The 25801-nt window shown below is 44.0% G+C and overlaps 1 protein-coding gene across 2 annotated transcripts; it reads right to left on the bottom strand.

The window, feature by feature from the left end:
• Positions 1-3729: 3729 nt before the first annotated feature.
• On the bottom strand, positions 3730-25793 carry ACTR8 (actin related protein 8). Of its 2 annotated transcripts, none has more exons than XM_069967018.1 (13): positions 25535-25793; positions 23893-24063; positions 23502-23612; positions 15775-15879; positions 14771-14944; positions 13646-13739; positions 12500-12632; positions 10512-10665; positions 9554-9649; positions 6674-6814; positions 5822-6077; positions 5533-5708; positions 3730-4102 (listed from the first exon to the last, which is right to left on the bottom strand). In XM_069967018.1, the coding sequence occupies exons 1-13, from the start codon at positions 25670-25672 to the stop codon at positions 3959-3961; spliced, it is 1893 nt and encodes a 630-aa protein (XP_069823119.1). In that variant the 5' UTR covers positions 25673-25793; the 3' UTR covers positions 3730-3958. The 2 variants fall into 2 exon arrangements, with proteins under 2 accessions (XP_069823119.1, XP_069823120.1); XM_069967019.1 differs by having other exon boundaries at positions 5545-5708; positions 25535-25789.
• Positions 25794-25801: the final 8 nt, after the last annotated feature.

Here is a 25801-nt window from a genome sequence, read left to right as displayed (position 1 = left end):
CACCCTCCCAGTATAAAAAGTTTAAGGGTTTTTGCTCAGGGTTTGGTTAATATAAGGGAAAAAACTACAAGAAAAGTAGACTTCCTCCAGGAACTGTCCATAACATTTAGTCACTGCGCTGCAGCCTAACTAGTCCAGTTACTTCAGGGGAGCCTGGTGTTACATCTCAGCCTCATGTAAGTAAATGGGAACGAGCTGCCAAACAAGGCCATAGGCCAGAACGGTGCTATTTTTGGAGCCCTCCCATAGGCTGACACATTATAGAGAACCAAGCAGCTGTGATAGCATTGTCAGTCAGGAGGTAGACAGCTTGGCTGAATTTACACTACTAAGACTCTTATCGGCCAGAGTAGAGGTGGGAAAACAGGTTTATCTACTGTAGGTAGACAATGGAATACAGGCCATGCAGGAAACTGTACATTCATGTATTCCATCTGTACTGACCTTTACCATATTCTTGGAAGGGGTTCTCTAAGACCGTATTCAGACAAACGTATTATGGCTGCACTTTGTGTCCATTAGAGATGAGAAAACATTGAGCACGCTGGGGTTCATCCGAACTCAAACGTTCAGCATTTGATTACCAGTGGCTGAAGAATTTAGATGCAGCCCTAAGTCTGATGGAAAAATAAGGATACAGCTATAGGCTGGGTTCACACTACGTATATTTCAGTCAGTATTGCAACCAAAACCAGGAGTGGATTAAAAACCCAGAAAGGATCTGTTCACACAATGGTGGAATTGAGTGGATGGCCGCCATAGAACAGTAAATAACGGCCATTATTTCAATATAACAGCCGTTGTTTTAAAATAACAGCAAATATTTGCCATTAAATGGCGGCCATTCACTCAATTTCAACATTGTGTGAACAGATCCTTTCTGTGTTTTTAATCCACTCCTGGTTTTGGTTGCAATACTGACTGAAATATACTGACTGAAATATACATATACTGAAATATAGGTAGTGTGAACCCAGCCATAGACTGTATCCGTGTTTTCCAGGACTCATGAGGGTTGCATCCAACTTCTTCAGCCACCGGTAATCAAATGCCGAGGACTAACCAGAACGTGCTTGAGGTTTGCTCATCTCTAGTGCCCATATAATGGCCACAAATACCAGCACAAATCTATGAAGTCTATGAAGCTTTCAGATCAGGTCATTAAAGGGTTATGCAGACTTAGAAAAACATAGCTGCTTTCTTACAGAAACAGGAAGACTTTTGTCGTCTGAGTGTGGTTTTTTTTTAGCTCCGTTCCTTTGTAGAGAATTGAGCTGAATTGTAATACCACACACAACCTGGGGACAGGGTGGCGCTGTTTTTGCAAGAAATTTGCCTTTTTTTCCTGAATAACTTCTTTAAAACCAAGGTCGACCCAGGACTTGCGGCCAATAGCAGGGCAGAAAAATGCATGCTAACATGGTCACCAAAATGTGATATCACACCTGTCTGAAACTGGCCTAAATGTGTTTATAAGATCAGGCTGGATACGTTGTGAGGTCAGACAGCATCTCCATCATATAGACGGCTATCCTGGAGAATAGCCTTGTGCAGGTTCACAATACCAATGGAAAGGATTCTGAGCAGAGACTGCCCCTCTGCATAGGTGCCACAGTGTATACAATCTTATACTAACAGATACTAGTAACTGCTGCACAGACTGGAGTTAATAGTTAACTTTAGTGTTTAATAAGTCAGAAAGCTAACCATCCGAATTGTGACATCAAGTGAGGAGTTCAGAGATTAATCCTTGTAATGTCAATCTTGTACCTTTCAGTCATAATGTAACATTTTATAGACAATTAAAGTGAATGAGACAAAGTCTTCACACAGATATGCAGAATAATAATTTACTTACTAATCTGGTACAAATGGAAAACCACTGCACCCCACCTTGGATTATGCTTTAAGGATATCCGACAAATATATTGCAAGGTCTAAGGAGGTAATGCACTTAAAGGGGGCCTCCAGCAAAAATAAATAAATTTAACTAGTGCTAGAAAGTTATACAGATTTGTAAATTACTTCTATTTAAAAATCTGCAGTCTTCCAGTACTTATCAGCCGCTGTATGAAGTGGTGTATTCTTTCCACAGTGCTCTCTGCCGCCACCTCTGTCCGAGACAGGAAGTGTCCGGAGCGGTAGCAAATCCCCACAGAAAACCTCTACTGCTCTGGACAGTTCCTGACACGATCAGAGGTGGCAGCAGAGAGCACTGTGTCAGACTAGAACAAATACACTGCTTCCTGCAGAAAATAAAGCAGCTGATTAAGTACAGCGATGAGATTTTAAATACTATTAAATTTACAAATCTGTATAACTTTCTGGTACCAGTCGATTTGAAAAAATATATTTTTCGCCGGAGTAACCCTTTAATTCTTGCGTCATCACCTGCCCCCAAGACCCTACACTAGGTGTAACACAGTTTGCCTGTTTTGTTCAGAGGTTTTCTTTTTTTCTTCTTCTTCCTAATAACCTTGTTTCAGCCATGTTTTGGGAATGAACAGAGACACACAAGACATAGCATTATGGAGGTCTGCAAGTTACAATATAATATTAAACAATAAATTTTCCCCTTGTAGATTCACTGCAGAATTTACTTGCACACTTGCACAGGAAATAATAAAAATCTTAAAGAAAATCTCAAGATCACGGTATAAACCATTGCTACTATAGACTCATCTATGTCATGGATTCTCCACACATATTTCAATATGTAAAGGGTTAATTCCACAGTGAATCCACCCCAAAAAAAATCCATGTTACATATGCAAAATTTGTTGCAGATCTGTGGTGAAATCTCTGGTAGAATGAGCTTACCTTTCTTGAAACATCCCAACAAAACACAATGGGTACCTATCAGATGGCGGCTGCCTGCCCAGTAGTTATCATGGTCCTATATAATGTGTACAAGAGGGATTACACTTCATTTGTGACCAGACTGGCTCCAAATTATCTCTTCGTATGTTTTATAGTTTTCAGCTGTCTAAATTCACAGACCATGAAGCCAGGAATAAAAAAAGTAAAAGCTGAGCGAATACTAACCTTCAAAAGGTCAGATGATGCATAAAAACACAATGTATTTTTCTATACAAAGAGCCACCAGGCAGCAGAAGGTACGTGGAGACAACCTGCACATGGTGTTAATAATTACATACTTTTCACTTCAGCGCTGGAGGCAGTGATGGGTGGAATAAAATTAACAAAATCTCACTTTTTTTTTTTAGTTATTTCAATTTGTTCTCAGGATATTAGGTAAATCAAACGTGTGGGTAAAATATTCTTACCTTACCCATATGTCAGTAGGTCTAGTACATGTATTAAAAAAATGAACAATAATAATTTTTATGTATGCAATGTCTTAGATCTCTAAACTGTGACATCACAGGATAGGGGATATCCAGCTGACCGGTAGAGGTCAGACTGCTGGGACCTCTACCAATCCCAAGAGTAGAAGTCACATAGAGAATGACTGGCGCAATGGCAGTGCATGCATGCTGCTGCTTCCCTCCTCAGAGGACATATTACCCACCTCAGGATTGCTAGAGGTCTAAGCAGTTGGACCCCCACCCATCCATTAGGTGCTCCCATCTTGAGAATGAGGGATAACTTGGTGATGGTGAGAATACCCCTTCAAGTCACAGAAAACCTTAAAAAAGTACAAACATCTCTCTCTGATTTGTGGTGTTATATCGCCCTCTGGAGGTGAATTAATGAAGTGACATCATGTTACATAAACAAGTTTATTCTCATTATAGCTCTGCAATATTTAAAGTAATAAAAATATCATCACACATCTTACTGTGACAAACGTCCATACTCATCAATTCAGTGCACAATCCCCTCTCAGCACTGTAGGCTGGCTAGAATAAATTAGCCAGGTTTTGTTACAGTGAGATATTCAGTCACGAACGCGATTGTCCACAACCAAATTTACAACACAAAAAGTTCATTTAGATCACCAGACAAATGCAGCTCTTTCCCGTAACATGCGCACTCCGAACCTCTGCCATTCCCGCTGGTAGATCCATAGCTCCTGAGTTGTGTCAAGACAGGCAAGGACAGCACCTCCTTTCCATGCTATCAGTCGTGGGTCCATATCCTAGATAAATCATACAAGATGCAGTCATCATACCTGAAATGTTATGGTAGCCTCCCTATAGGTAAAGAGTTTTAAATTACAGTACTATCATGCGGTCAGCTTTCATCTGACAGCTACTTTATCTGGTTACCAACAAAACACAGTAATCACTGGATTCAAAGAGAACAGTGAAAAAAACTGGAGTACTCAATCAAGAGTCTCCACTGATGCCCCCAAAAATTTTAATATGCAAAACAAGAGTCCGTGGAGCCTTGGTTGCGAGTCTCAAAACACAGGATAGCCAGATATCTCTAGCCTGTTGCCACGGGGTGCCTCCATGATGGGGAGAGCACCACACCACCCTGATAAATAGCCCCTTAAGTCCCACTTGGTTGTGAGTATTGGAACATAAATAGGGAAATACCAGGGTGGCCCCTTTTGTCAATGTCTAACTCAAGGTGCGAGTATTGCAATCATGACAAGGGCTTGCCAAGGCAGGCATCCATCCACAGACAGCCGTTTCGGGGTATTTGCCCCTCGTCACTGTGGAGTAGGATTCTGGCTAGTTGGGGCAATAACAAATCAACCAACAAAACACAGTAATCACTGAACTCAAGGAGAACAGTGAAAAAACGCCAATGGAGTACTCAATCAAGAGTCTCCACTGATGTCCCCAAAATTTAAATATGCAAAACAAGAGTCCGTGGAGTCTCGGTTGCGAGTCTCAAAACACAGGATAGCCAGATATCTGGTTAGCCTGCTTTAATCTGTTCCCTTTTTAGCAAAAGGCCAAGGGGGTGGGGCTTTGGCAAAGGGGCGGGAACAATCTTTTGTGTCATACTGTCAGACAGGACTGATGGGGGAGGCTTCAGCTACAGCCAACTGTCTCACAGCTAGACATAGGATTGTGAAGACGACTGAGGGAACCACTGCTGAGCCTTTGGGACACTCTTACCTAGACCACACTACACTCACACTAAAATATTACATGCCAGAACAGGCAAATTCAAGTATGCAGGAAGAAGAGAAACAGCGTTACTCCATATAGAATTATGTAAGTAAAGCAGAATAAAGAAACATTAATAAATGGAATACCTTCGGTAAATCACATGATACAAAAGATTGCAAGTGATTCATTGTTATATAATAATAATAATAATAATAATAATAATAATAATAATAATAATAATAATAATAATAATAATAATAATAATTCGTCATTTTTCATTATAACAACAGTTAAACATTTTTTTTCCCTTGATATCTGTTTCCCCGCCATAGAATCCTGCGTGCCTCAGTGTGTCAATGGGTTGCTGCGTGCGCTCCGCTTTCCACTCAAACAATAGACATGTCGATTCTTTGAGCTGAGAGCGGAGGCACGCGGAGGCGGCATCCCATTGACACACTGAGGCACGCAGGATTTCTGCCGCTTTTGCTCAGTTTGAACATACCTTAAATCTTACCTTAGGTCTTGTTATAACTTCTACATTTTCAACCACTCTCCTGAAGGATGGAGGCATCTTATTGAGGATTCGATGTTGCAGAAACTGTTGTGCCTTGTGGAACATTAACCCCCCTCCAACCACCAAGATGGAGCTGTACATCTTCTTCTTTGTATCATCAGAGGCTAAAGAAAAAAATAAGTTAAAAATTACATAAATATCTATTACACACACGCTATTCCTTTATTATACTGGTATGTAAAATAGAAGCAGAATGGTAGGTGGATATCAGACTTACTGCAGCAATCGATGCTATGAAGAATTGCCTTGTCCAGGCCTAGTGCTTTCCCTTCAAACTGAGATACCATACTTTTCCTGGAGAATAAAGTTGCAGACGTCTCCTCCCCATCATTGCTATGCCCCATGCCATCCCCCTGGCATGGCTCTGCTTCCATCATGTGTCCTCTTTCTGCCATATCCATGGCCTGGCTCCGAGCATCATCAAACATGCTGGATTTGGGCATGCCCCTTCGGTCTGCAGCCGCTTTAGATGACTTTAAAAAGAGTAAAAGTTACAATCTAAGTCTGATGTGGGTCAAAGGATACAAGCGTGGAGACTTAAAGGCCATTCCTGCTCCACTGGGAATTCTGGTAAGAAAGGATATGCAAAATAGCTCTCACACCACTTAGGCAAAGTGGTGACCCTTCAATTCAGTGTTTCACGCCATCTGGGAGTCTTAGAACATTGACTGGGGATGTATGCCAAGCCACAAATCCCTCCAAAAGGAAAGACTGCCCATCTGCAGACGTTTAAGGATTGATGTCCCTTCTTCAGTGCACAGCAGGGTGTTGACTAGCTAGTAAGAGGCCTATCGACATGGGTCAAAGGGATACTAGTTCTCCTTAAGGACAGCACATGATAGAGACATGTGGAGACTTAAGGGCTATTCCTGCTCCACTGAAAATCCAATTCTGAAGTAACTAAGACCTGTGGCATGCCTGGTATACCCACATAGCGGAGCTGCATTTGCCAATACAGTAAAGTCACAACTTATCGTGACGGCTGTAAAATAACTAAAAATATAACCATTTCCTTGTATGTTCCATTTCCTGTTTATGAATATGAGGAGTAAAAGAAGATTTGTGTCACCTGATCCTGTTTGCTTTGTGTTGCTAGTAGGTAATGCTCATCGTGAGGATCTTCTGGGTCTCCCTGTGATCTGTGTTGTAAATAAGTCATTTTCTGACCAATAATTCCAAAAGTAGCTGGATAGAACAGAGCCATTGGAGCCTAGGAGATGGGGCAAAAAACAATATTCAGTAGGGGGTTGCATCACCACACTGAAGGTAATAAACTAGTAATAGTCTCCTTATTGCCAGTAATAGTCTCTGGGCAAAAAAAGGATCAGCTTAAACATTTATAGGTATAATGCATCATAGTGAAGTAAGGAGTGTGCACCAGTCAGAATGCTTTACTTATATAAATACTATTTACATACAATGCGCTCAGAGAGTTCTCAGCCACTCTTATATTTTGTTATGTTGAGGCCTTGTGCTAAAATGATAAATAAACACAAACCTAGAGAGAAAGAAGTAGCTGCACCTCACACCTATGGCTGACACTAATGCCTCTCAGCAACATTTAAACCAATGCCAGGATGTCTGTAAATAATTTGATCACCTTGTTCACATTTGTGTTGCTTGGCGTCCACCCTCTCCGCCGGCGGCTCCTGCAGGATGTGGGGGGGCCCATGGGATTTGGTCTTGTGACAGTGATGTTGCAGGGCCATTCTGTGCCCCCCCCCCCCCCCCCCTGTTGGCATTTGCATGTCGGGAGTCACTGACCAGCACAGTGTTGTTTTTAGTATAGGGACTCATGTGGGACAGAAGACCTGCACGTGGTACATGAGGCAATATGGTTTGATCAAATAATATACCAACATTCTGGCGTTGGTTTTTTAAACGTAGCCAAGAAGCGTTAGTGTCAGCCATAGGTGTGAGGTGCAGTCGCTTCTTTTTCTCTATTTTTGCACTATAAATAAATACATTTACATGCACATCTACAACTTCAGATATTTTTGCAAACATATTAAAATGGAAAAACTAATTTTGCATGGAAATACTAAATGCATTTGCTATGACAACTGAAATTTAGCTGTGGGGGTCTGCCATTTCTCTTGATTGTCTGTGAGATGTTTCTGCATCTTAAAGGACAAGTGCCATGAAAAACTTTTTCCCAGTAATTGAAGCACGTTACAAAGTTATATAACTGTTTAATGTGCTTCAATCACCTATCTGCCTCCCTTCCCTGTCTTTTCCCCCCCTCCACCCCCCACCAGGAAGTGTCCTGACTCACACAGACCTGATTACTGTCGTCACCATCACCAGGCAGCTCCTTCTTGTGAGGATGAGTCATCAGCAGGAGGGCTGCTCTAGCTCCTGTTACACCAGCCTCCGACTCCCCCTCCTTGTCAGGTGACTCTGCTTGCTCAGCTTATCTTCTCTAGTGACATGACTCCTTCACTGAGTCCACGGCAGCAGGAGAGAGGCTATGAGGAGAGGGGGGAGCTGCCTATGTGCCGGAGTCAGTCTGAGGGAAGATAAGCAAGTGACATGTGACAAGTGATGGCTTGCAGTTGTTCAGCCAATGGGAGCTGAGCAAGCCTGTCACCTGACAAGGCAAGGGAGGGGGGAGGCTAGTGTAACAGGAGAAGGAGCTGAGAGAAGAGCTTGGTGACGGTGACGACAGTAATCAGGTCTGTGTGAGTCAGGACACTTCCTGGTGGGGGGTGGAGGGGGGGAAAGACAGGGAAGGGAGGCAGATAGGTGATTGAAGCATATTACACAGTTATATAACTTTGTAATGTGCTTCAATTACTGGGAAAAAGTTTTTCATGGCACTTGTCCTTTAAGTCACCAGTGGTAACTTCCACTGACACTGTTAAAACCCCCCAAAAACCCAGCCTATATGAGGTCTTGCAGCTGACATTGTATATCAGAGAAAAACCATGAGGAGGAAAGAACTGCCTGTAAGGAGTGGCCTAGAAACAGCATTGTGCAGAGGCGAAAAAAAGCTCCCAAGAGCATCCATAATTCTTAAATGGAAGAGGTTTGCAATAACCAGGACTTCTTCCAAAGCTGGCCGCCCCGCCAAACTAAGTGATTGTAGAAGAAGGGGCTTAGTAATAGAGGTGGCCAAGAACCCAATCTTCACTCTGGATAAGAGCCAAAGATCCTGTGCACAGAGGCAAGAGACTTTCAGAAAGTAAACCATCACTCCAATCACTGTGTGAGCCCTGAATGGTGCAAAGTACAGAAATAGTCCTAATGAAAACCTGATTCAGAGTGCTATGGGGCTGGACCAAAGGTTTACCTTCTAACAAGACAATGATGTTAAACACACAACAAAGACAGACTTAAAAAAGCACTCCAGCTAAAATCTCTCTCTTTGCACACTTGTCCCCGTGTGCATCTCAGCCCGTGCCCAGGTTCATTCTTTGGGCAGACGGCGGAGATTTTTAAATAAAAGTAAATTACAAATCTATATAACTTTATGAAACCAGTTGATTTGAAAGAATGATTCTCGCTGGAGTACCCCTCTGCCTTTTGTCTCCAATCCTTTCCTCATAGTCTGTAAGCTCTTGCGAGCCGGGCCCTCACTCCGCATGTATGGTTTATAATTACATGTGTACCTCTAATGTATGACTTTCGTCTATGTATGTACTCCCAGAATTATAAAGCGATGCTGAACCTGTTGGAGCTATTATTATAGCCAAAAGTCTGGAATCACTGCCAAAGGTGCTTCATCTAAGTACTGATAAAAGGCCTCAAAACTTATGTCAATGTAAGACTTCAGTTTTATCTTTTCAATAAATAAGCAAAAATCCTAACATTCCATTCTCACATTATCATTATTGGTTAGTAAGCACAGAATGATGAGAAATGTAACAAAGCACAACAAAATGTCAATGGAAAAACTCCACTGAAATGAATAATTCAAAACAAATATTTGATCTACAGTATATCTCACCTGAAGTTTTTCATCTCCCAGTCTCATCTGGTACAACAAGGCTGGAGCATCTGGATGCCGCACCTGAAACTCATGATCCTGTAGTCCACAAATGTCCTAAGGAAACCAATCACTCACATTAGACATTAGAGAAGATGAGAAAATGGTTCCATAAAGGTTCTCAAGTCTGACTGGAAAGCCGTATTAAAGATTCAGCAATGTGTTGACATTCTAGTATTAGTAACATGGTATGTTCTGGATAAATCACATGTTTAGATGATAGTATCTTAAATAGAGATCCTAAGGATAAAACCTTGTGCAGACCTAAGGCTGCATTCACTTGTTAACACGGATGTGGAATGCCTGTAACGGACTCTCCCCCCCCCCCCCCCCCGCCTGGGCAGCATCTGTGATAAGATGCTGGTAGCGGGGGAACTGTACAGATATGCGCCGCGCTGTAATGACAGAGGCGCGCGACTGATTCATTACAGCGCGATTCTTATCTGTACAGTTCTCCAGCTCCCAGCATCTTATCACAGATGCTGCCCGGGCAGGGGGAGAATCTGTTACAGACATTCTACGTCCTTGTTCCATGCGGAATATGGAACGTGTCAATGCAGCCTAACTCTTCTAACAGCTGAAGAATTGTTACAAAGGGACCGCTACTGCCACCAACCTTTGTGTCCTGAACTGCAGGGCTCTGAGTGGTGAAACGCACTGTGCTAGTGCAGAGAGAGAGTGGTGCAGCAATAGCAGAGGCTGCTGGACACTGCAAATATACAGTAGGTGGAGGGAGCATAGCTGTTCAGCAGTGCTAGAACAGAGCAAGGGGTTGGGAACTGCAGGGCTTAGAGCAAAAAATAAATACATTTTCTCTCAGTCTCCAGACTGCCCTATAAGGATGGAAACATGTATGGTACTACAGGTATGAAGGATAGCAAAAGGTAGAGAATAAATGTAAGCAGGATGTTAAGTCTACCTGGTCCAGATGTGTGTATGTCTCCTTAAGCTGCTGCAAGAGAAGACAGTCCAGCTTATTGGTAAGCTGACACTCTCGGTATGGAAATCCGGCTCTCTGCATAAGCCAGAAGAAGCAGCGGGTGACATCAGAGCCACCATAGGCAAGACACAACCTGAAAGCAAATATTAATATTAAAGAAATCCGAAAAGCACAATTGCTGTTCTCCTTCTGTGCACAGGTTTAAAAAACCATTTCCTCTCATCATGAAAATGCGATTCAATCTACTGGTGTCATGTAAGTTGACGTGTAGGAATTTCCTGCTAAGCCCAGTATAATGCTGGAGCCCAGACTAAAAAGATCCTTTACTGCTCATCCAGTCTGAAATGCATCGGCATTGGATGTTACTGATGTGGTCCGCCAGTTTTTAATTGGGTAAACAAATAAAATGTGGCAAATTTATCATTCCATTTACATTGCGTCGTTTAAAATTTGCCTCAAATTATTAAAGGGGTATTCCGGGTTATTTTGACATTTACTCTACTGATTTGTCTTGTAATATAATTAATATGTCAGATTGGTTTCTATTATCAATTTAGTCTCTTTCTCTATATTTTTATATTAGTCATGTGGTTCTGTGACGTCACCGGCCCAGATGTGCAGTGAGGTTCCCGACCCAGTCGGCCTCTAGCTAGTTATGCACTAAGTAAGGTTTCAGAGCCATTCCGATACACAGATCACTCACCGCCACACCCCCGGTGTAATCGTGCTGCGGTGCTGGCCCAGTCTCTGTACCTTTTTCAAGCAGCTGACACGTGCTCTGCGTGTGAGGCAGGAGAGATTTCTTTCTAGCTCCGTACAGAGCGCCTGTCAGCTGAGTTTTATAGGGGCGATTGACAGGCGCTCTGTACGGAGCAAGAAAGAAATCTCTCCTGCCTCACACGCAGAGCGCCTGTCAGCTGCTTAAAAAGGTGCTGAGACCGCGGCCAGCGCCACAGCATGATTACACCGGGGTGTGAGTGATCTGTGTATCGGAATGATTACACAGGGAGGGGGGCTGGAGGCATCAGAGTTATAGCACAGGGAGGGAGGCCGGGGGCATCAGAGTTATAGCACAGGGAGGGGGAGCCGGGGATATCAGAATGATGGCACAGGAAGGGGGGCCGAGGGGATTGGGGTGATTACACAGGAGATGGGTGCGACCTCCTCCGCACTGATAGGCCCGCTCTGGAATGGGGCGTCATGTGACATCCCGTGTTCAGGGAGGGCAGTTTGTAAAGCTCTGAAAGCTTGCTAAGTGCATAACTAGCTAGAGTCCGGCTGGGTCGAGAACCTCACCACACATCCGGGTTGGTAACGTCACAGAACCATGTGACTAATGTAAAAATTGAGAGAAAGAGACAAAATTGATAATAGAAACCAATCAGACATATTAATTATATTACAAGACAAATCAATAGAGTAAATGTCAAAATAACCCGGAATACCCCTAAAAAGTTACTTTATTAAAACTCCTCGGATGAGGTCAATTTTCCTTTGACTTCAACAGCAGCTGATTTATTAAGTTTGTGTACAAACTTACTCCAGCACAGACCATATTTATAAACATGCTTCTGTATGTTTTTTTTTTTTTTTACATGGTTTCATTGATAGTTAGCCATTTATGAAGAACATATGTCATTCTGACAAATTTGGTGCAGGCACATTATATATGACTGAGAAGACTGAAATATCAGACAAAACACACAAACAATGATAAATTCCCACCAAAGTATTTTATGGACGCAGTGCTGGATCTTCATTATTTTGCTATTGTTGAACTGTTGTTGCACTGAACACATGGAGCAACTTGATTGATTGTCAAACACTTTGGAAGGTTATTTTCTCCCAAAATGTATCCAAGTTTAGTAGGGAACATGTGCACTAAAACTATCGACTTCTGACATTCCTTTAAGAAGAGCACAACTTAAACAGCATAGACCAATAACCTACTGTATGAAAAAAGTCACCTGGTGTTTCGATGAGATATACCATCCTCCACACAGCAGATGCTAGTCTTTTGATCCCCCACATCTAGTACACAGGCACTGGTCAATCCACTTCCATACACAGCACAGACCGACTCCTGATGGACGATCACACCTGAGAGACAAAATACAATTAGAATTTTTTACATTTTATCTGTGTCGTAAACCGAGGCTGCGAGTCCTCACATCAACTCTAGAGTGACTCTTAATATTTGATAATAAGGGGTCTTTCATTGCATATAATATACACATTGGCTGCTGCAGAACCTTCTTTGGAACTTTAAGGGAATATTTCCTCACCATAATTAATATGGGACTCTCAAAAAGGGTCTGCAGAATCTGAGATGAGTATTGCATTAAGCTTCAGGCTATATTCCCACAATGTCAGAATGATGGGCAGTTTTTGTCATAATCAAAAGATGGCAGCCCTAAAAAATGGCTGCCATTTTGACGTTGTATGAACACAACCTCACCCTCCTTCTTGCTGTGATCTCTGTCCAGTTGCACCAGACCACCTCCATTATGAGTCTGTGGAGTCCACCTAGTGAAACTGAAGAGTGATAGCAGCTAGAAGGAGTTAAATGTATAGCCGCGCCCTTCTCCATGCTCATTCTAATGATCAGTGGGGGTCTCAGCACTAAGACCCCAACCAATTTATACTTTTAACATATCTCTGTGACACAGGTAAAAAATAAAAGTAAAAAGTACCTGTTTATCTATGTGGACAAGCCAGCATTTGGGATTGCCAGTACACTGGTGTGCATCCTCACCTATGCTTGCCTATTTAACTCTGACTATTCTCTGGTATGTCCATGTGACATGTCAAAAGATATTTTTAAATGACAGGGACATTTAAACAATGATAATGGGCAAAACAGTGCTAATGCAAAACCCTTATGCAAAAAAATATACTCTGAAATATTCAGTCAGAAATGTATTGTATTTGTAATGACATCATGGAAAGTGTCATAGTGACATTGCAGCCTCTTATGGGCCTCAGTGGCCACATGCAGACAGCTGAGGCTAATAACTGTAGTGTCACAAACACTGTACACAATGTCATTACAGATATAATACTTTTTTTTAGGGGTGGGTGGGGGTCATCAATCTGTTTGCATAAACACATACCTGAAAATCCCATCTTCATGAGGATCATATTAACCATCTCTTTCACATGCTGCCTGTTATATATGTCAGGGATGAGTAATATACATCGATAATACTGTAAGATATCAAAGAAATATTATTAGGAAACAGGAAGGAGAGCAGCAGACTGTCCTTAATTGTCAGATTTCTACATTCTAAGCTAAGAAATAATAATAGATTGATAAGAAACAGGAACAACAACAATTGACTTTTTCTATTTTTTTCTGTTTAACTGTGGCCAAACTGGACAAAGACATCCTCTTCAGAGATGGCACCATGCTATTAGGCATTTAATCTACTGATATATTGACAGGATTATTTTTATTAAAACACCCGCATACAGTAGGTCGGAGTAACATGTGATCAGCTGATTGCCACAAGTTCAACATCGGAAATCTCCAGTGTTAATTTCATCTCGTGGCAACTGGCCATGCATTTGTACAACCCCTGGCAAATATTGTGGAATCAACAAGCTTAGGCTGAATTTCTGTATAAGTCACAGAAGCATCGGTCTTACATAGATGTTTTTATCCCTTTCACAGCATAAAGCAGATATGTTAAATGTATAAGAAATCACAATGTCAACCCAGCTATAGAGGACATGCAGCTTTCTTTTTACATCACAGCAAACACACTGGTCACGGATATGACAAAAACAATTCATTCAATTCAGGCTTTTTTCATGGTCTGAATTCTTTGAGGCTTGAACGTCAATTATAAGTATATTCTATATCAAACTACCCTACTTCCTTGAGGAGTGGGTGAGTGACTTCAAAGAGAATAGAAAATGTAAAGAGAGGACTTCTGCACGCTGTTTTCACATCTGGCTTTGATAATCATAAGCTGGTTACCTCTAAAAAAAATAAAAATAAAAACTGCTATGTTTTAAGTAACTTTTCATATAGAGGGGTCCTAAACAAGGTAACTTACTCTATGATGTCTATATATTCCTATAGGGCACATTTAAAGAAGTCTTCTCCATGAGGGAGATCCTTTTAACATGTTATATAGATGATTTAGCGGGTTTTAAAAAAATTATACAGATTATGTCATTTCGGGATATTTAAAGACAACATATTACTTTCATATCAGAGACAATGCACAAACCTTTAGGTCTTTTAGTTGTATTTCTAAGAATTTTTGTATTACATGCGACCAGATAACCTCCAAGTCTGTTAGCACCGCAGTAAGCGAGCCCCCCGGTCCGCCATGAACATTGAACTGGCCTCGCCGAATGGGATAGTGAATATTATACTCAGCAGCTGGATTCACAAATAATGCCTGCAAAGAGATTGCATTTAAAAAAAAAATCTCTTAGATTTGGGCAGCATAGGTGGCAAAGCCTGCATCAGCATCTGCAATGACTTGTGTCTGGGGGAAGGGGGGGACTAGGGACAGTTGTGTTTGCTTGAGTGAATGAATGGTTTGCCTTCCTGAAGGTTTGCTACAAATGTTTGTGTTGAGCTGTCAATATTCGAAGAACGATTAGGCTTTCCTGCTGTATGTCTCTTGATTACTATTGTCTTGTTCGCTCTGCCTCTGTTATGACTTTGACACTCTGTTTGAGCAACAGATTACACAATGTAAAAATAAGTGCAAATAACGGCCGTTGTTGCAAAAAACAGGCCGTTATTAAAGAAGTAGTTGCCCCCCCTGGAAGCCGCTGGCACGTATACTCACCACAGCTGGTCGGTGTCCCGCAGCGCAGCTCAGTTCCGGTCTCCGGCTTTGTTCAAATCCGGCACATGCTCACATCCGCCTCTGCTGTGACTCCTCTTCTCTGTCCTGTCATTATACACTGCATCTCACACGATTCCATGCATTCTCTATGGAAGCGTTCTTCTGCGGCGTTCAATTACAAGGCAGAGAAGAGGAGTCACTGCAGAAGGTGAAGTGAGTGCGCGCCGGATACCGATCAGTTGTGGCGAGTATACGTGCCAGCAGCTACCGGGGGGGGGGGGGGGGGGCAAGAATAAGAAAATCTAAAAAGAAGATGGCAAATAATGTGTGAAAGATGTGAAAGAAGGATATAAGAGATTGCTCATGTGTTTTATTGGAAATTTTGCCTCCCATAAGAAGGTGCGCATTGAAACAAAGATTTAAGATAGTACCTCTTCTCCTACAAAGTATTCTTCATTGTGAGATGTATTGGTCCATTTCACTCCAGAATCATGATCTAATATCGCTGGTCTTATCTGTTTATTGTATGCTCTAGCCTAAAAAGGCACAAAAAAAACCAAGAAAAATACTTAATAACAGTAAATTATTTTATTATAGCGAGAAAATGCCAAAAGTGTGCAAAGTTGTAGTCAAGTCAAGATTACTTTGAAGAATCTAAAATATAAAACATACAATATATTGGTTTGTTTAACCCTTTAAGGACAGAGCAAATTTCGATTTTTGCGTTTTCGGTTTTTCCTCCTTGTGCATAAAAGGCCATAGCACTTGCATTTTTCCACCTAGAGACCCACATGAGCCCTTATTTTTTGCGTCACTAATTGTACTTTGCAATGACAGGCTGAATTTTTCCATAAAGTACACTGCGAAACCAGAAAAAAATTTAAAGTGTGGTGAAATTGAAAAAAAAAACGCATTTTGTTTATTTGGGGGAAATGTGTTTTTACGCCATTCGCCCTGGGGTAAAACTGACTTGTTATATATGTTCCTCAAGTCGTTACGATTAAAACGATATGTAACATGTATAACTTATATTGTATCTGATGGCCTGTAAAAAATTTAAACCATTGTCAACAAATATACAACACTTAAAATCGCTCCATTCCCAGGCTTATAGCGCTTTTATCCTTTGGTCTATGGGGCTGTGCGAGGAGTCATTTTTTGCGCCATGATGTGTTCTTTCTATCGGTACCTTGATTGCGCATATACGACTTTTTGATCGCTTTTTATTACAATTTTTCTGGATTTGATGCGACCAAAAATGCGCAATTTTGCACTTTGGGATTTTTTTGCGCTGACGCCATTTACCGTGCGAGATCAGGAATGTGATTAATTAATAGTTCGGGCGATTACGCACGCGGCGATAGCAAACATGTTTGTTTATGTATTTATTTATTTACTTTTATTTATAACCTGGGAAAAGGGGGGTGATTCAGACTTTTATTAGGGGAGGGGGCTTTTTACTATTAACAACACTTTTTTTTTTACTTTTACACTTATACTAGAAGCCCCCCTGGGGGACTTCTAGTATAAGTGCTTTGATCTCTCATTGAGATCTCTGCAGCATAGATATGCTGCAGAGATCCATGAGATAGGCACTCGTTTACTTCCGGCTGCTGCAGCCGGAAGTAAACGAGTGCCGAGCCGGGGACGGCGCCATCTTGGAGCGGTCCCCGGCCGGCTTCATTTGCGGAGATCGCTCCTCCGGGATAACATCCCGGAGGAGCGATCTCCCCACTAGACACCAGGGATGACGCTGCGTCCGGTAATCGGATGCAGCTGTCAACTTTGACAGCTGCATCCGATTACTGTATTAGCGGGCACGGCGATCGGACCGTGCCCGCTAATACCTACGGTCCCGGGCTACACGCGGCACCCGGGACCGGCGCGGTTCAGAGCGGGGCCGCCGCGCGGCCCCGCTCTGAACACCCTTACCGGCATCAGGGCGTAAATTTACGCCCGATGTCGTTAAGGGGTTAAACACTTATTTACTACTTATTTCCATATGTGTTCCCTAATTGTTCCATGTCTTCAATATGAATCTATAATGTTAAGAATTAAAAAAGAAAAACTAGTCTCCTTCCCTCTAGTGGCTGACAATATAATTAACCCCTTCAAGACCGAGCCTATTTGCACCTAAAAGACCAGGCTCATTTTTCAAAATCTGACCTGTCTCACTTTATGCGCTTATAGCTCAGTGATGCTTTAACGTATGCTAGCGATTCTGAGATTGTTTTTTCGTCACATATGGCACTTTATATTAGTGGCAAAATTTGGTCACTACTTTGTGTGTTTTTTGTGAAAAACATCAAAATATCATGAAAAATTGAAAAAATTAGCATTTTATGAACTTTGAAATTCTCTGCTTCTAAAAAAAGAAAGTTGTATTAAATAAATTAGTAACTAAGTCACATTACCAATATGTCCTCTTTATTCTGGCTTCATTTCATAAACATATTTTACTTTTTTAGGGTGTTACGGGGGTTAGAAATGTATCAGCAAATTACCACATTTTCGTGAAAGTTTCCAAAGGGACCAGGGAAAGGGACCAGTTCTTATTTTAAGTTGATTTAGGAGGTTTGTATACTGGAAACCCCCATAAGTGACCCCATTTTGGAAACTAGACACCTTAAAGAATTAATCTAGGGGTATAATGAGCATTTTAACCCTACAGGGGCTGGAGGAAAGTATTCACCATTAGGCTGTAAAAAAATGAAAAATTAAAATTTTCCAATAATATATACATTTAGATTAAAGTTTCTCATTTTCAAAAGGAACATGAGAGAAAAAGCACCCCAAAATTTGTAACACATGTTCTCTTGAGTACTACGGTACCCCATATGTGGGCGTAAACCACTGCATGGGCACACAGCGAGGCTCAGAAGGGAAGGAGCGCCAATTAGCTTTTCCATTGCAGATTTTGCTGAAGAAGTTTCCGAGCGCCAGGTGCATTTGCAGTGCCCCTGTAGTGTCAGCAGAGAGAAAAAAACCCATGTCACCCCATTTTGGAAAGTACACCCCTCAAAGAATTCATCTTGGGGTAGGATGAGCAATTTGACCCCAAAGGTGTTAGAGGAAAGTATTCAAAATTAGACAGTAAAAATGAAAAACTCAAATTTTTTCCAATAATATGTTCCTTTAGTTTGAAATTTTTCAATTTCACGAGGAACAAGAGAAAAAAAGTACCCCAAAATTTGTAACGCAGGTTCTCATGAGTACAACGGTACCTCATATGTGAGCATAAACCACTGCATGGGCACACAGCGGGGCTCAGAAGGGAAGGAGCGCCAATTAGCTTTTTCAATGCAGATTTTGCTGAAGAAGTTTCTGAGCGCCAGGTGGGTTTGCAGAGCCCCTGTAGTGCCAGCGGAGTAAAATCTCGCCATAAGTCACCCCATTTTGGAAAGTGCACCCCTCAAAGAATTCATCTTGGTGTGTGGTGAGCATTTTGACCCCACAGGTATTAGAGGAAAGTATTCAAAAGTAGACAGTAAAAATGAAAAACTCGAATTTTTCCAATAATATGTTCCTTTAGTTGGAAATTTCTCAATTTCACGAGGAACAGGAGAGAAAATTCACCCCAAAATCTGTAACGCAGGTTCTCCTGAGTAGAACGGTACCCCATATGTGGGCATAAACCACTGTATGGGCACACAGCCGGGCTCAGAAGGGAAGGAGCGCCAATTAGCATTTTCTCTGCAGATTTTTCTGAAGAAATTTCTGAGCACCAGGTGCGTTTGCAGCGCCCCTGTAGTGTCTACAGAATAGAATCCCCCCAAAAATCACCCCATTTCGGAAAGTACACCCCTCAAAGAATTCATATTGGGGTAGGATGAGCATTTTGGCCCCACAGGTATTAGAGGAAAGTATTCAAAATTGGCCAGTAAAAATGAAAAACTTGAATTTTTCCAATAATATGTTGGTTTAGTTTGAAATTTCTAAATTTCACAAGGAACAGGATAAAAAATGTACCCCAAAATCTGTAACGCAGGTTCTCCTGAGTACAACGGTACCCCATATGTGGGCATAAACCACTGTATGGGCACACAGCAGGGCTCAGAAGGGAAGGAGCGCCAATTTGCTGGAGCAAAACCGCAGCTAGTAACAGTTATTAGAATAGCGCAGTTACTAAAATACAATAAAAAAAAATTAGATTACAGGTAATGTGGGGTGGTTACGGGTAATCTGGAGGTGGTTTCGGGCAGTCTGAGGTGGTTACGGGCAGTCTGGGGTGGTAATGGGCAGTCTGGGGTGGTTACGGGCAGTCTGAGGTGGTTACGGGTAATCTGGGGTGGTTATGGATAATCTGGGGTGGATACGGTCAACATGGGGTGGTCACAGGCAACCTGCTGTGGTTACGGCAACCTGGGGTGGTTACAGGCAACCTGGTGTGGTTAGAGGCAACCTGGTGTGGTTAGAGGCAACCTGGGGTGGTTAGAGGCAACCTGGGGTGGTTAGAGGCAACCTGGGGTGGTTATGGGCAACGTGGGGTGAATACGGACAACCTGCTGTGGTTACAGACAATCTGGTATGGTTACAGGCAACCTGCTGTGGTTACGGACAATCTGGGGTGGTTGCGGACAATCTGGGGTGGTTACAGGCAACCTGCTGTGGTTACAGGCAACCTGCTGTGGTTACGGATAAACTGAAGTGCTAATAGGTAATCTGAGGTGGGTACCTGTAATCTGGCGTGGTTACGGGCAATCAGGAGGGGGTCACTGGCAATTTGGGGTGGTTAGAGGCAAGGTGCAGTGTTCAGAGGCAAGGTGCGGTGGTCATAGGCGATGTGCGGTGGTCATAGGCGACGTGCAGTGGTCAGAGGCAAGGTGCGGTGGTCATAGGCGACGTGCGGTGGTCATAGGCGACATGCGGTGGTCAGAGGCGACGTGCGGTGGTCAGAGGCGACGTGCGGTGGTCAGAGGCGACGTGCGGTGGTCAGAGGCGACGTGCGGTGGTCAGAGGCGACGTGCGGTGGTCAGAGGCGACGTGCGGTGGTTGCGTGCAATCTGGGGGGTTACATGTAATCTGGCATGATTACAGGCAATCTGGGGTGGTTATGCCCAACCTGCGGTGGTTATGCCCAACCTGCGGTGGTTAGGGGCAACCTGGAGGGGTTACAGACAATCTAGAATTGTTACGGATAGAGTGAAGTGCTTATAGCTAATCTGGGGTGGTTACATGTAATTTGGGGTGGTTACAGGCAATCTGGGGTGATTACGGACAATCTGGAGGGGGTCACTGGCAACGTGCGGTGGTTACGGGCAACGTGCGGTGGTTACGGGCAACGTGCGGTGGTTACGGGCAACGTGCGGTGGTTACGGGCAACGTGCGGTGGTTACGGGCAACGTGCGGTGGTTACGGGCAACGTGCGGTGGTTACGGGCAACGTGCGGTGGTTACGGGTAATCTGGGGGGTTACGTGCAATCTGACGTGATTACGGACAACCTGGGGTGGTTACGGGCAACGTGCGGTGGTTACGGGCAACCTGCGGTGGTTACGGGTAATCTGGGGGGGGGTTAGGGGTAATTTGGGAGTAAACTGTAATTATTACTATAATAAAAAGTGTGTGTTTTATTTTTTTGTATGTTTGTCACTTTTTGTACTTTATACATTCATTTTCACTGTATTACTATGATTACTGTGATATTTTCTATCACAGTAATCATAGTTCAGTGACAGAGACCAAATTGGTCTCTGTCACTTTAAATTTTCAGAGCTGGCTGCTTCTGGCGCGCATGCGCACATCAGAAGCAGTCAGGACGTCGAGGAGGAAGGAGCTCCGTCAGTTCCGGTGAGTATATGGGGAAGGGGGGGTGACTGGGGGACGGGGGTGACAGGGGGGGTGGGGGGCGACTTGGGGGGTGGGGGGACATCACTTTTTATCCCCTGTCACCAATCATTCAGGGTGACAGGGGATAAAAAGTGCCGGCGGCACATGGCACAAGCGATCAGCGGTATATAGTATATACCGCTGATCGCTTGTACCGGGACCCCACAGGGGGGGTCCCGATGACTGCCCCATGCTCTCCGCTACCTCCGGTGGCGGAGAGCATGGGGCTTTCATTCATTTTTCTTGCTTGATCACTGTGAACAGACATTAGTCTGTTCACAGTGATCGCGGCGGCCATCTTGGATCCGATGGCCGCCGCGGGAGGGGGGGTTAGTGACTGGGGCACTAGGGGGCTGATCTGGGGGCTGATTTTTACTTATTTCATCTCCCCCCACCGTGGATTCACGGTGGGGGGAGATGAAATACAGCGGCGGCACCGGCCCATTAGTGATCGCCGTTTCGGCGGTCACTAAGGGGTTAATGGGGGTCAGCTGCGGAATCGCAGCTGATCCTCATTATCTCCGGTGCTGTACTCAGATGAGAGCGGGATCGCTGTCCCTGCAGCGATCCCACTCTCATCACAAAGCCCCTGTCAGTCAGGAACGTATATGTACATTCCTACTGCACGGGGCATGTGCAATAGGAACGTATATATACAGATGGCTGACGTGAAGGGGTTAAGAATCAGCCAAAATCGTCCAAAGTCCTCCCTGCCTCAGTGTCAAACAGTGTCTCTATGGAGGGCTCAGGGAGAGCGGAGGAAGCAGAAGCATGTGAGCCCTCCCATAAAGACACTAAGGCAAATGGGATTCACATGGGAGAAAGTGCCGCCGCGGAATTCCGACGATTGCATAGTGTGAACTGGCCCTTACTGCATTAAGCTCTGCTACCTCCCTGACAAGCAGAACAGAAAGCTTTTTACTGACTGCCCTACAGTAAACAGATAAAATACAAGGGGACAGCGCTCCATAGCGTGGATCAATGATATACAATAATAGGGAAGAATCAGTGTGTCAGGAGACTCTCACCTGATGGGGTTGTGCTATAGATAGAGGCACAACACTCATCAAAGCATGTGTGAAAAGGACCGCAGCCACTCCCGCTATCCCAAAGGAATAATCAATGTAAAAACCTCCAACACCACAAGTCACGGATCAAGGGGCGCAGGTCCAGAGAGAAATGATGGAAATAGGGTATAAGAAAGTTTAATAAGACCAACGCGTTTTGGAACCGCACCGGTTCCTTTTTTAAGAGTCATAGTGTTAGTAATTCTCAGCTTCCCTGCTTGTCTTCTGCCTCACGATTGACGGCAACTGTCCCAGTTGGGATTGTGATTGGTTTTTCTAGGCCCTCCCTCAGAAGCGAAGTTTGGGGGGTGCAGGGGGGGCGGTCGCTCCCGGGCCCACACTGGCAGCATGACTCTTGAAAAAGGAACCGGTGCGGTTCCGAAACGCGTTGGGTCTTATTAAACTTTCTTATACCCTATTTCCATCATTTCTCTCTGGACCTGCGCCCCTTGATCCGTGACTTGTGGTGTTGGAGGTTTTTACATTGACTACAGTAAACAGGGTATCGATATGTAGACCCCTGGCTGTGGTGAGAGTGTCTTTGTAAGTAAATATCATAACACTTAAAATGTCACTGTCATTTAAATTTCTTTGCAGAAATCAATAGTACAAGCAATTTTAAGAAACTCTGTAATAGGTTTTATTAGGCAAAAAAAAAGCCTCTTTCTGTACTCAAAAAGCTGCCTTACTTCGTATCTGTGCATTATCAGGCAAAGCCATCTTCATTACAGAGGAGCAAAGTGAAGGCAGATTTGCTGAATCCATTATAACCTATGGAGGGGTCGAGGTGGATGAGTGAGCAGGGAGAGTAGACAAGCAGCTGTACAGTTTGCAGACTGTCTGGGCACATAAAAAGCTGGATTCGGAGGTAAGAAATGTCAGTGCTTATCTGGGATCTTGGTATAAGAAGATTGACTTTTCTCCTTTCCATGCTCACTCACCCCCTTGACCCCTCCCCTCTGCATAGAGCATAATGGACACAAATCCTGATTCTTCTGAAGTGAGGGGGGAGGTAGGAAAACTGCTTTTCGAGAAGCTCTTTTGCTTAATAAAACCTATTACAGAGTTTCGTAAAATTACTTGTACTATTGATATTTGCTGCTTCCTGAAAAATGATAGTTAGGCTTTATGTACGTCAATCTCTCCCCCGCACCCCCCCCCCCCCACACCGTTTGGACATTCATCCACTATTACATTACAGTAAATACAATGCATCCACCTTAAAACACTGCTAGGATGTGACCAGACATTGGGTCTCACGTACCTGCTCTGGCACTGCAGGAATGCGTCTGGTCCCATTAGACATCTTTTTGGACCAGATCGCTTGATCCACCATTTTGAGTCCATTTTGTCTCTGTTCGTTGCTTTGTGGTTTCTAAAAACAAAGACACAAATAACAGCACCTTTTGATGTTGTCTTTTTACTATAAATTTTTTTTTTACTTGTAGCCATCAACAGAACATCAAGAAACATAGCCAAATTGGAGAAAAAGCACTTCAATATAGAATACAATGTTACACTGGGTCCTAGTGCGGGAATAATATTGCATATAAATAAATAGACAGGAATATAGCCCTATGGGCTCAGGAGAACCCACCCTACTGTATACCTGACTCCATTCATTAGTTATCACCACCATAGTTCAGCAGACTTACGTTCAGGCCCTCCCGGAGGAGCCACTTGTCACAGGAGGAAGGCTGCCCCGGCTGCTTGTGCCTCCTTGCAATAACATGAGGAATCGCTGCCGGGTGAGTGTCTGTAGCTCTGCCGATGCGCAAGGTGTTGGATCCAGGGTGTATGACCACAACATAGTCACTCTGTATATGCTGCACAACAAGACAAACGGAAATTATTATAATTATTGGTCACTATTAGCGATGTACTTGCAGCCCTTGCCTTAAGTGTAAATATAATAAACTTTATAGATACCTCTCCACACTCCCCAGACTTCTTCTAGTTACTCCCCACAGCCACCGGTGGAACTTCTGAGCTGGTATCTGAAGTGACAGAGTACAGCCAATAGCCTATGCTCCCAGTGTAGAGTACAGCGGCCGTACAAGATAGCCTGTGCTCCTCCCAGTGTAGAGTACAGCGGCCGTACAAGATAGCCTGTGCTCCTCACAGTGTAGAGTACAGGGGCCGTACAAGATAACCTATGCTCCCAGTGTAGAGTACAGCGGCCGTACAAGATAGCCTGTGCTCCTCCCAGTGTAGTGTACAGCGGCCGTACAAGATAGCCTGCGCTCCTCACAGTGTAGAGTACAGGGGCCGTACAAGATAACCTATGCTCCCAGTGTAGAGTACAGGGCCGTACAAGATAGCCTGTGCTCCTCCCAGTGTAGTGTACAGCGGCCGTACAAGATAGCCTATGCTCCTCCCAGTGTAGAGTACAGCGGCCGTACAAGATAGCCTGTGCTCCTCACAGTGTAGTGTACAGCGGCCGTACAAGATAGCCTGTGCTCCCAGTGTAGTGTACAGCGGCCGTACAAGATAGCCTGTGCTCCTCACAGTGTAGAGTACAGCGGCCGTACAAGATAGCCTGTGCTCCCAGTGTAGTGTACAGCGGCCGTACAAGATAGCCTGTGCTCCCAGTGTAGAGTACAGCGGCCGTACAAGATAGCCTATGCTCCTCCCAGTGTAGAGTACAGCGGCCGTACAAGATAGCCTGTGCTCCTCCCAGTGTAGAGTACAGCGGCCGTACAAGATAGCCTGTGCTCCTCACAGTGTAGAGTACAGCGGCCGTACAAGATAGCCTGTGCTCCTCCCAGTGTAGTGTACAGCGGCCGTACAAGATAACCTGTGCTCCCAGTGTAGTGTACAGCGGCCGTACAAGATAGCCTGTGCTCCCAGTGTAGAGTACAGCGGCCGTACAAGATAACCTGTGCTCCCAGTGTAGTGTACAGCGGCCGTACAAGATAGCCTGTGCTCCCAGTGTAGTGTACAGCGGCCGTACAAGATAGCCTGTGCTCCTCCCAGTGTAGAGTACAGCGGCCGTACAAGATAGCCTGTGCTCCCAGTGTAAAGTATGGCTCCCAGCCGTACTTTACATTGTGAAACCTTCGGCAATGTAAGAACCAGTATACACCCCCCACACTGTGTACTGGAGAGGACTCCGTTACCACAAAAGCGACACAAACACAGTACAATAACTTTTAGGACATGAGGCACCAGCCCTACAATACAGTGACTGTATACAGGGCCATTTATGCAGGTAACCAGGCTCCCCCATTCATTCTAAGCACGGTTGTCATAGTAACCTTTGGCTGCCTTCCCCCACCCCAGTATCCCCCCAGTCACCTCCTGCAGGGGCTCAGGGATGGCTGCCGGCACTATAGGCCGCTTCACTCCCCGCTGCTCCTTCTCTTTCTCTCGGCCATTCTCCGGTTCTCCCTTCTCAGCCTGTGTCATAGCGGCCACCGGGTTCCTGCCGCGCATGCGCGACGTAACTTTCCCAGCGAGAGTGCCGGCGGCCAATCAGAAGTAATCCCTGGGAGAGCGGACAAGCAGCAGCTATTCCTAGGTGACAGGTCAGTGTTTGCTACAGAATAGAGGCAGCAAACCCCG

This window comes from Dendropsophus ebraccatus, chromosome 4 (genome assembly GCF_027789765.1).
Source record: "Dendropsophus ebraccatus isolate aDenEbr1 chromosome 4, aDenEbr1.pat, whole genome shotgun sequence".
NCBI classification, from domain to species: domain Eukaryota; kingdom Metazoa; phylum Chordata; class Amphibia; order Anura; family Hylidae; genus Dendropsophus; species Dendropsophus ebraccatus.
The sequence above is the reverse complement of the archived record's forward strand: the minus strand, read 5'-3'. Positions and strand labels throughout refer to the sequence as shown.

Coding starts and splice junctions, on each gene's coding strand:
- ACTR8 (XM_069967018.1), bottom strand. CDS start 25,672: ATGCGCGGCAGGAACCCGGTGGCCGCTATGACACAGGCTGAGAAGGGA. Junction 24,064..25,534: donor TCCCTGAGCCCCTGCAGGAG/GTGACTGGGGGG, acceptor CTTGTTGTGCAG/CATATACAGAGTGACTATGT. Junction 10,666..12,499: donor ATATCTCATCGAAACACCAG/GTGACTTTTTTC, acceptor ATTTGCTTTCAG/GTTGTGTCTTGCCTATGGTG.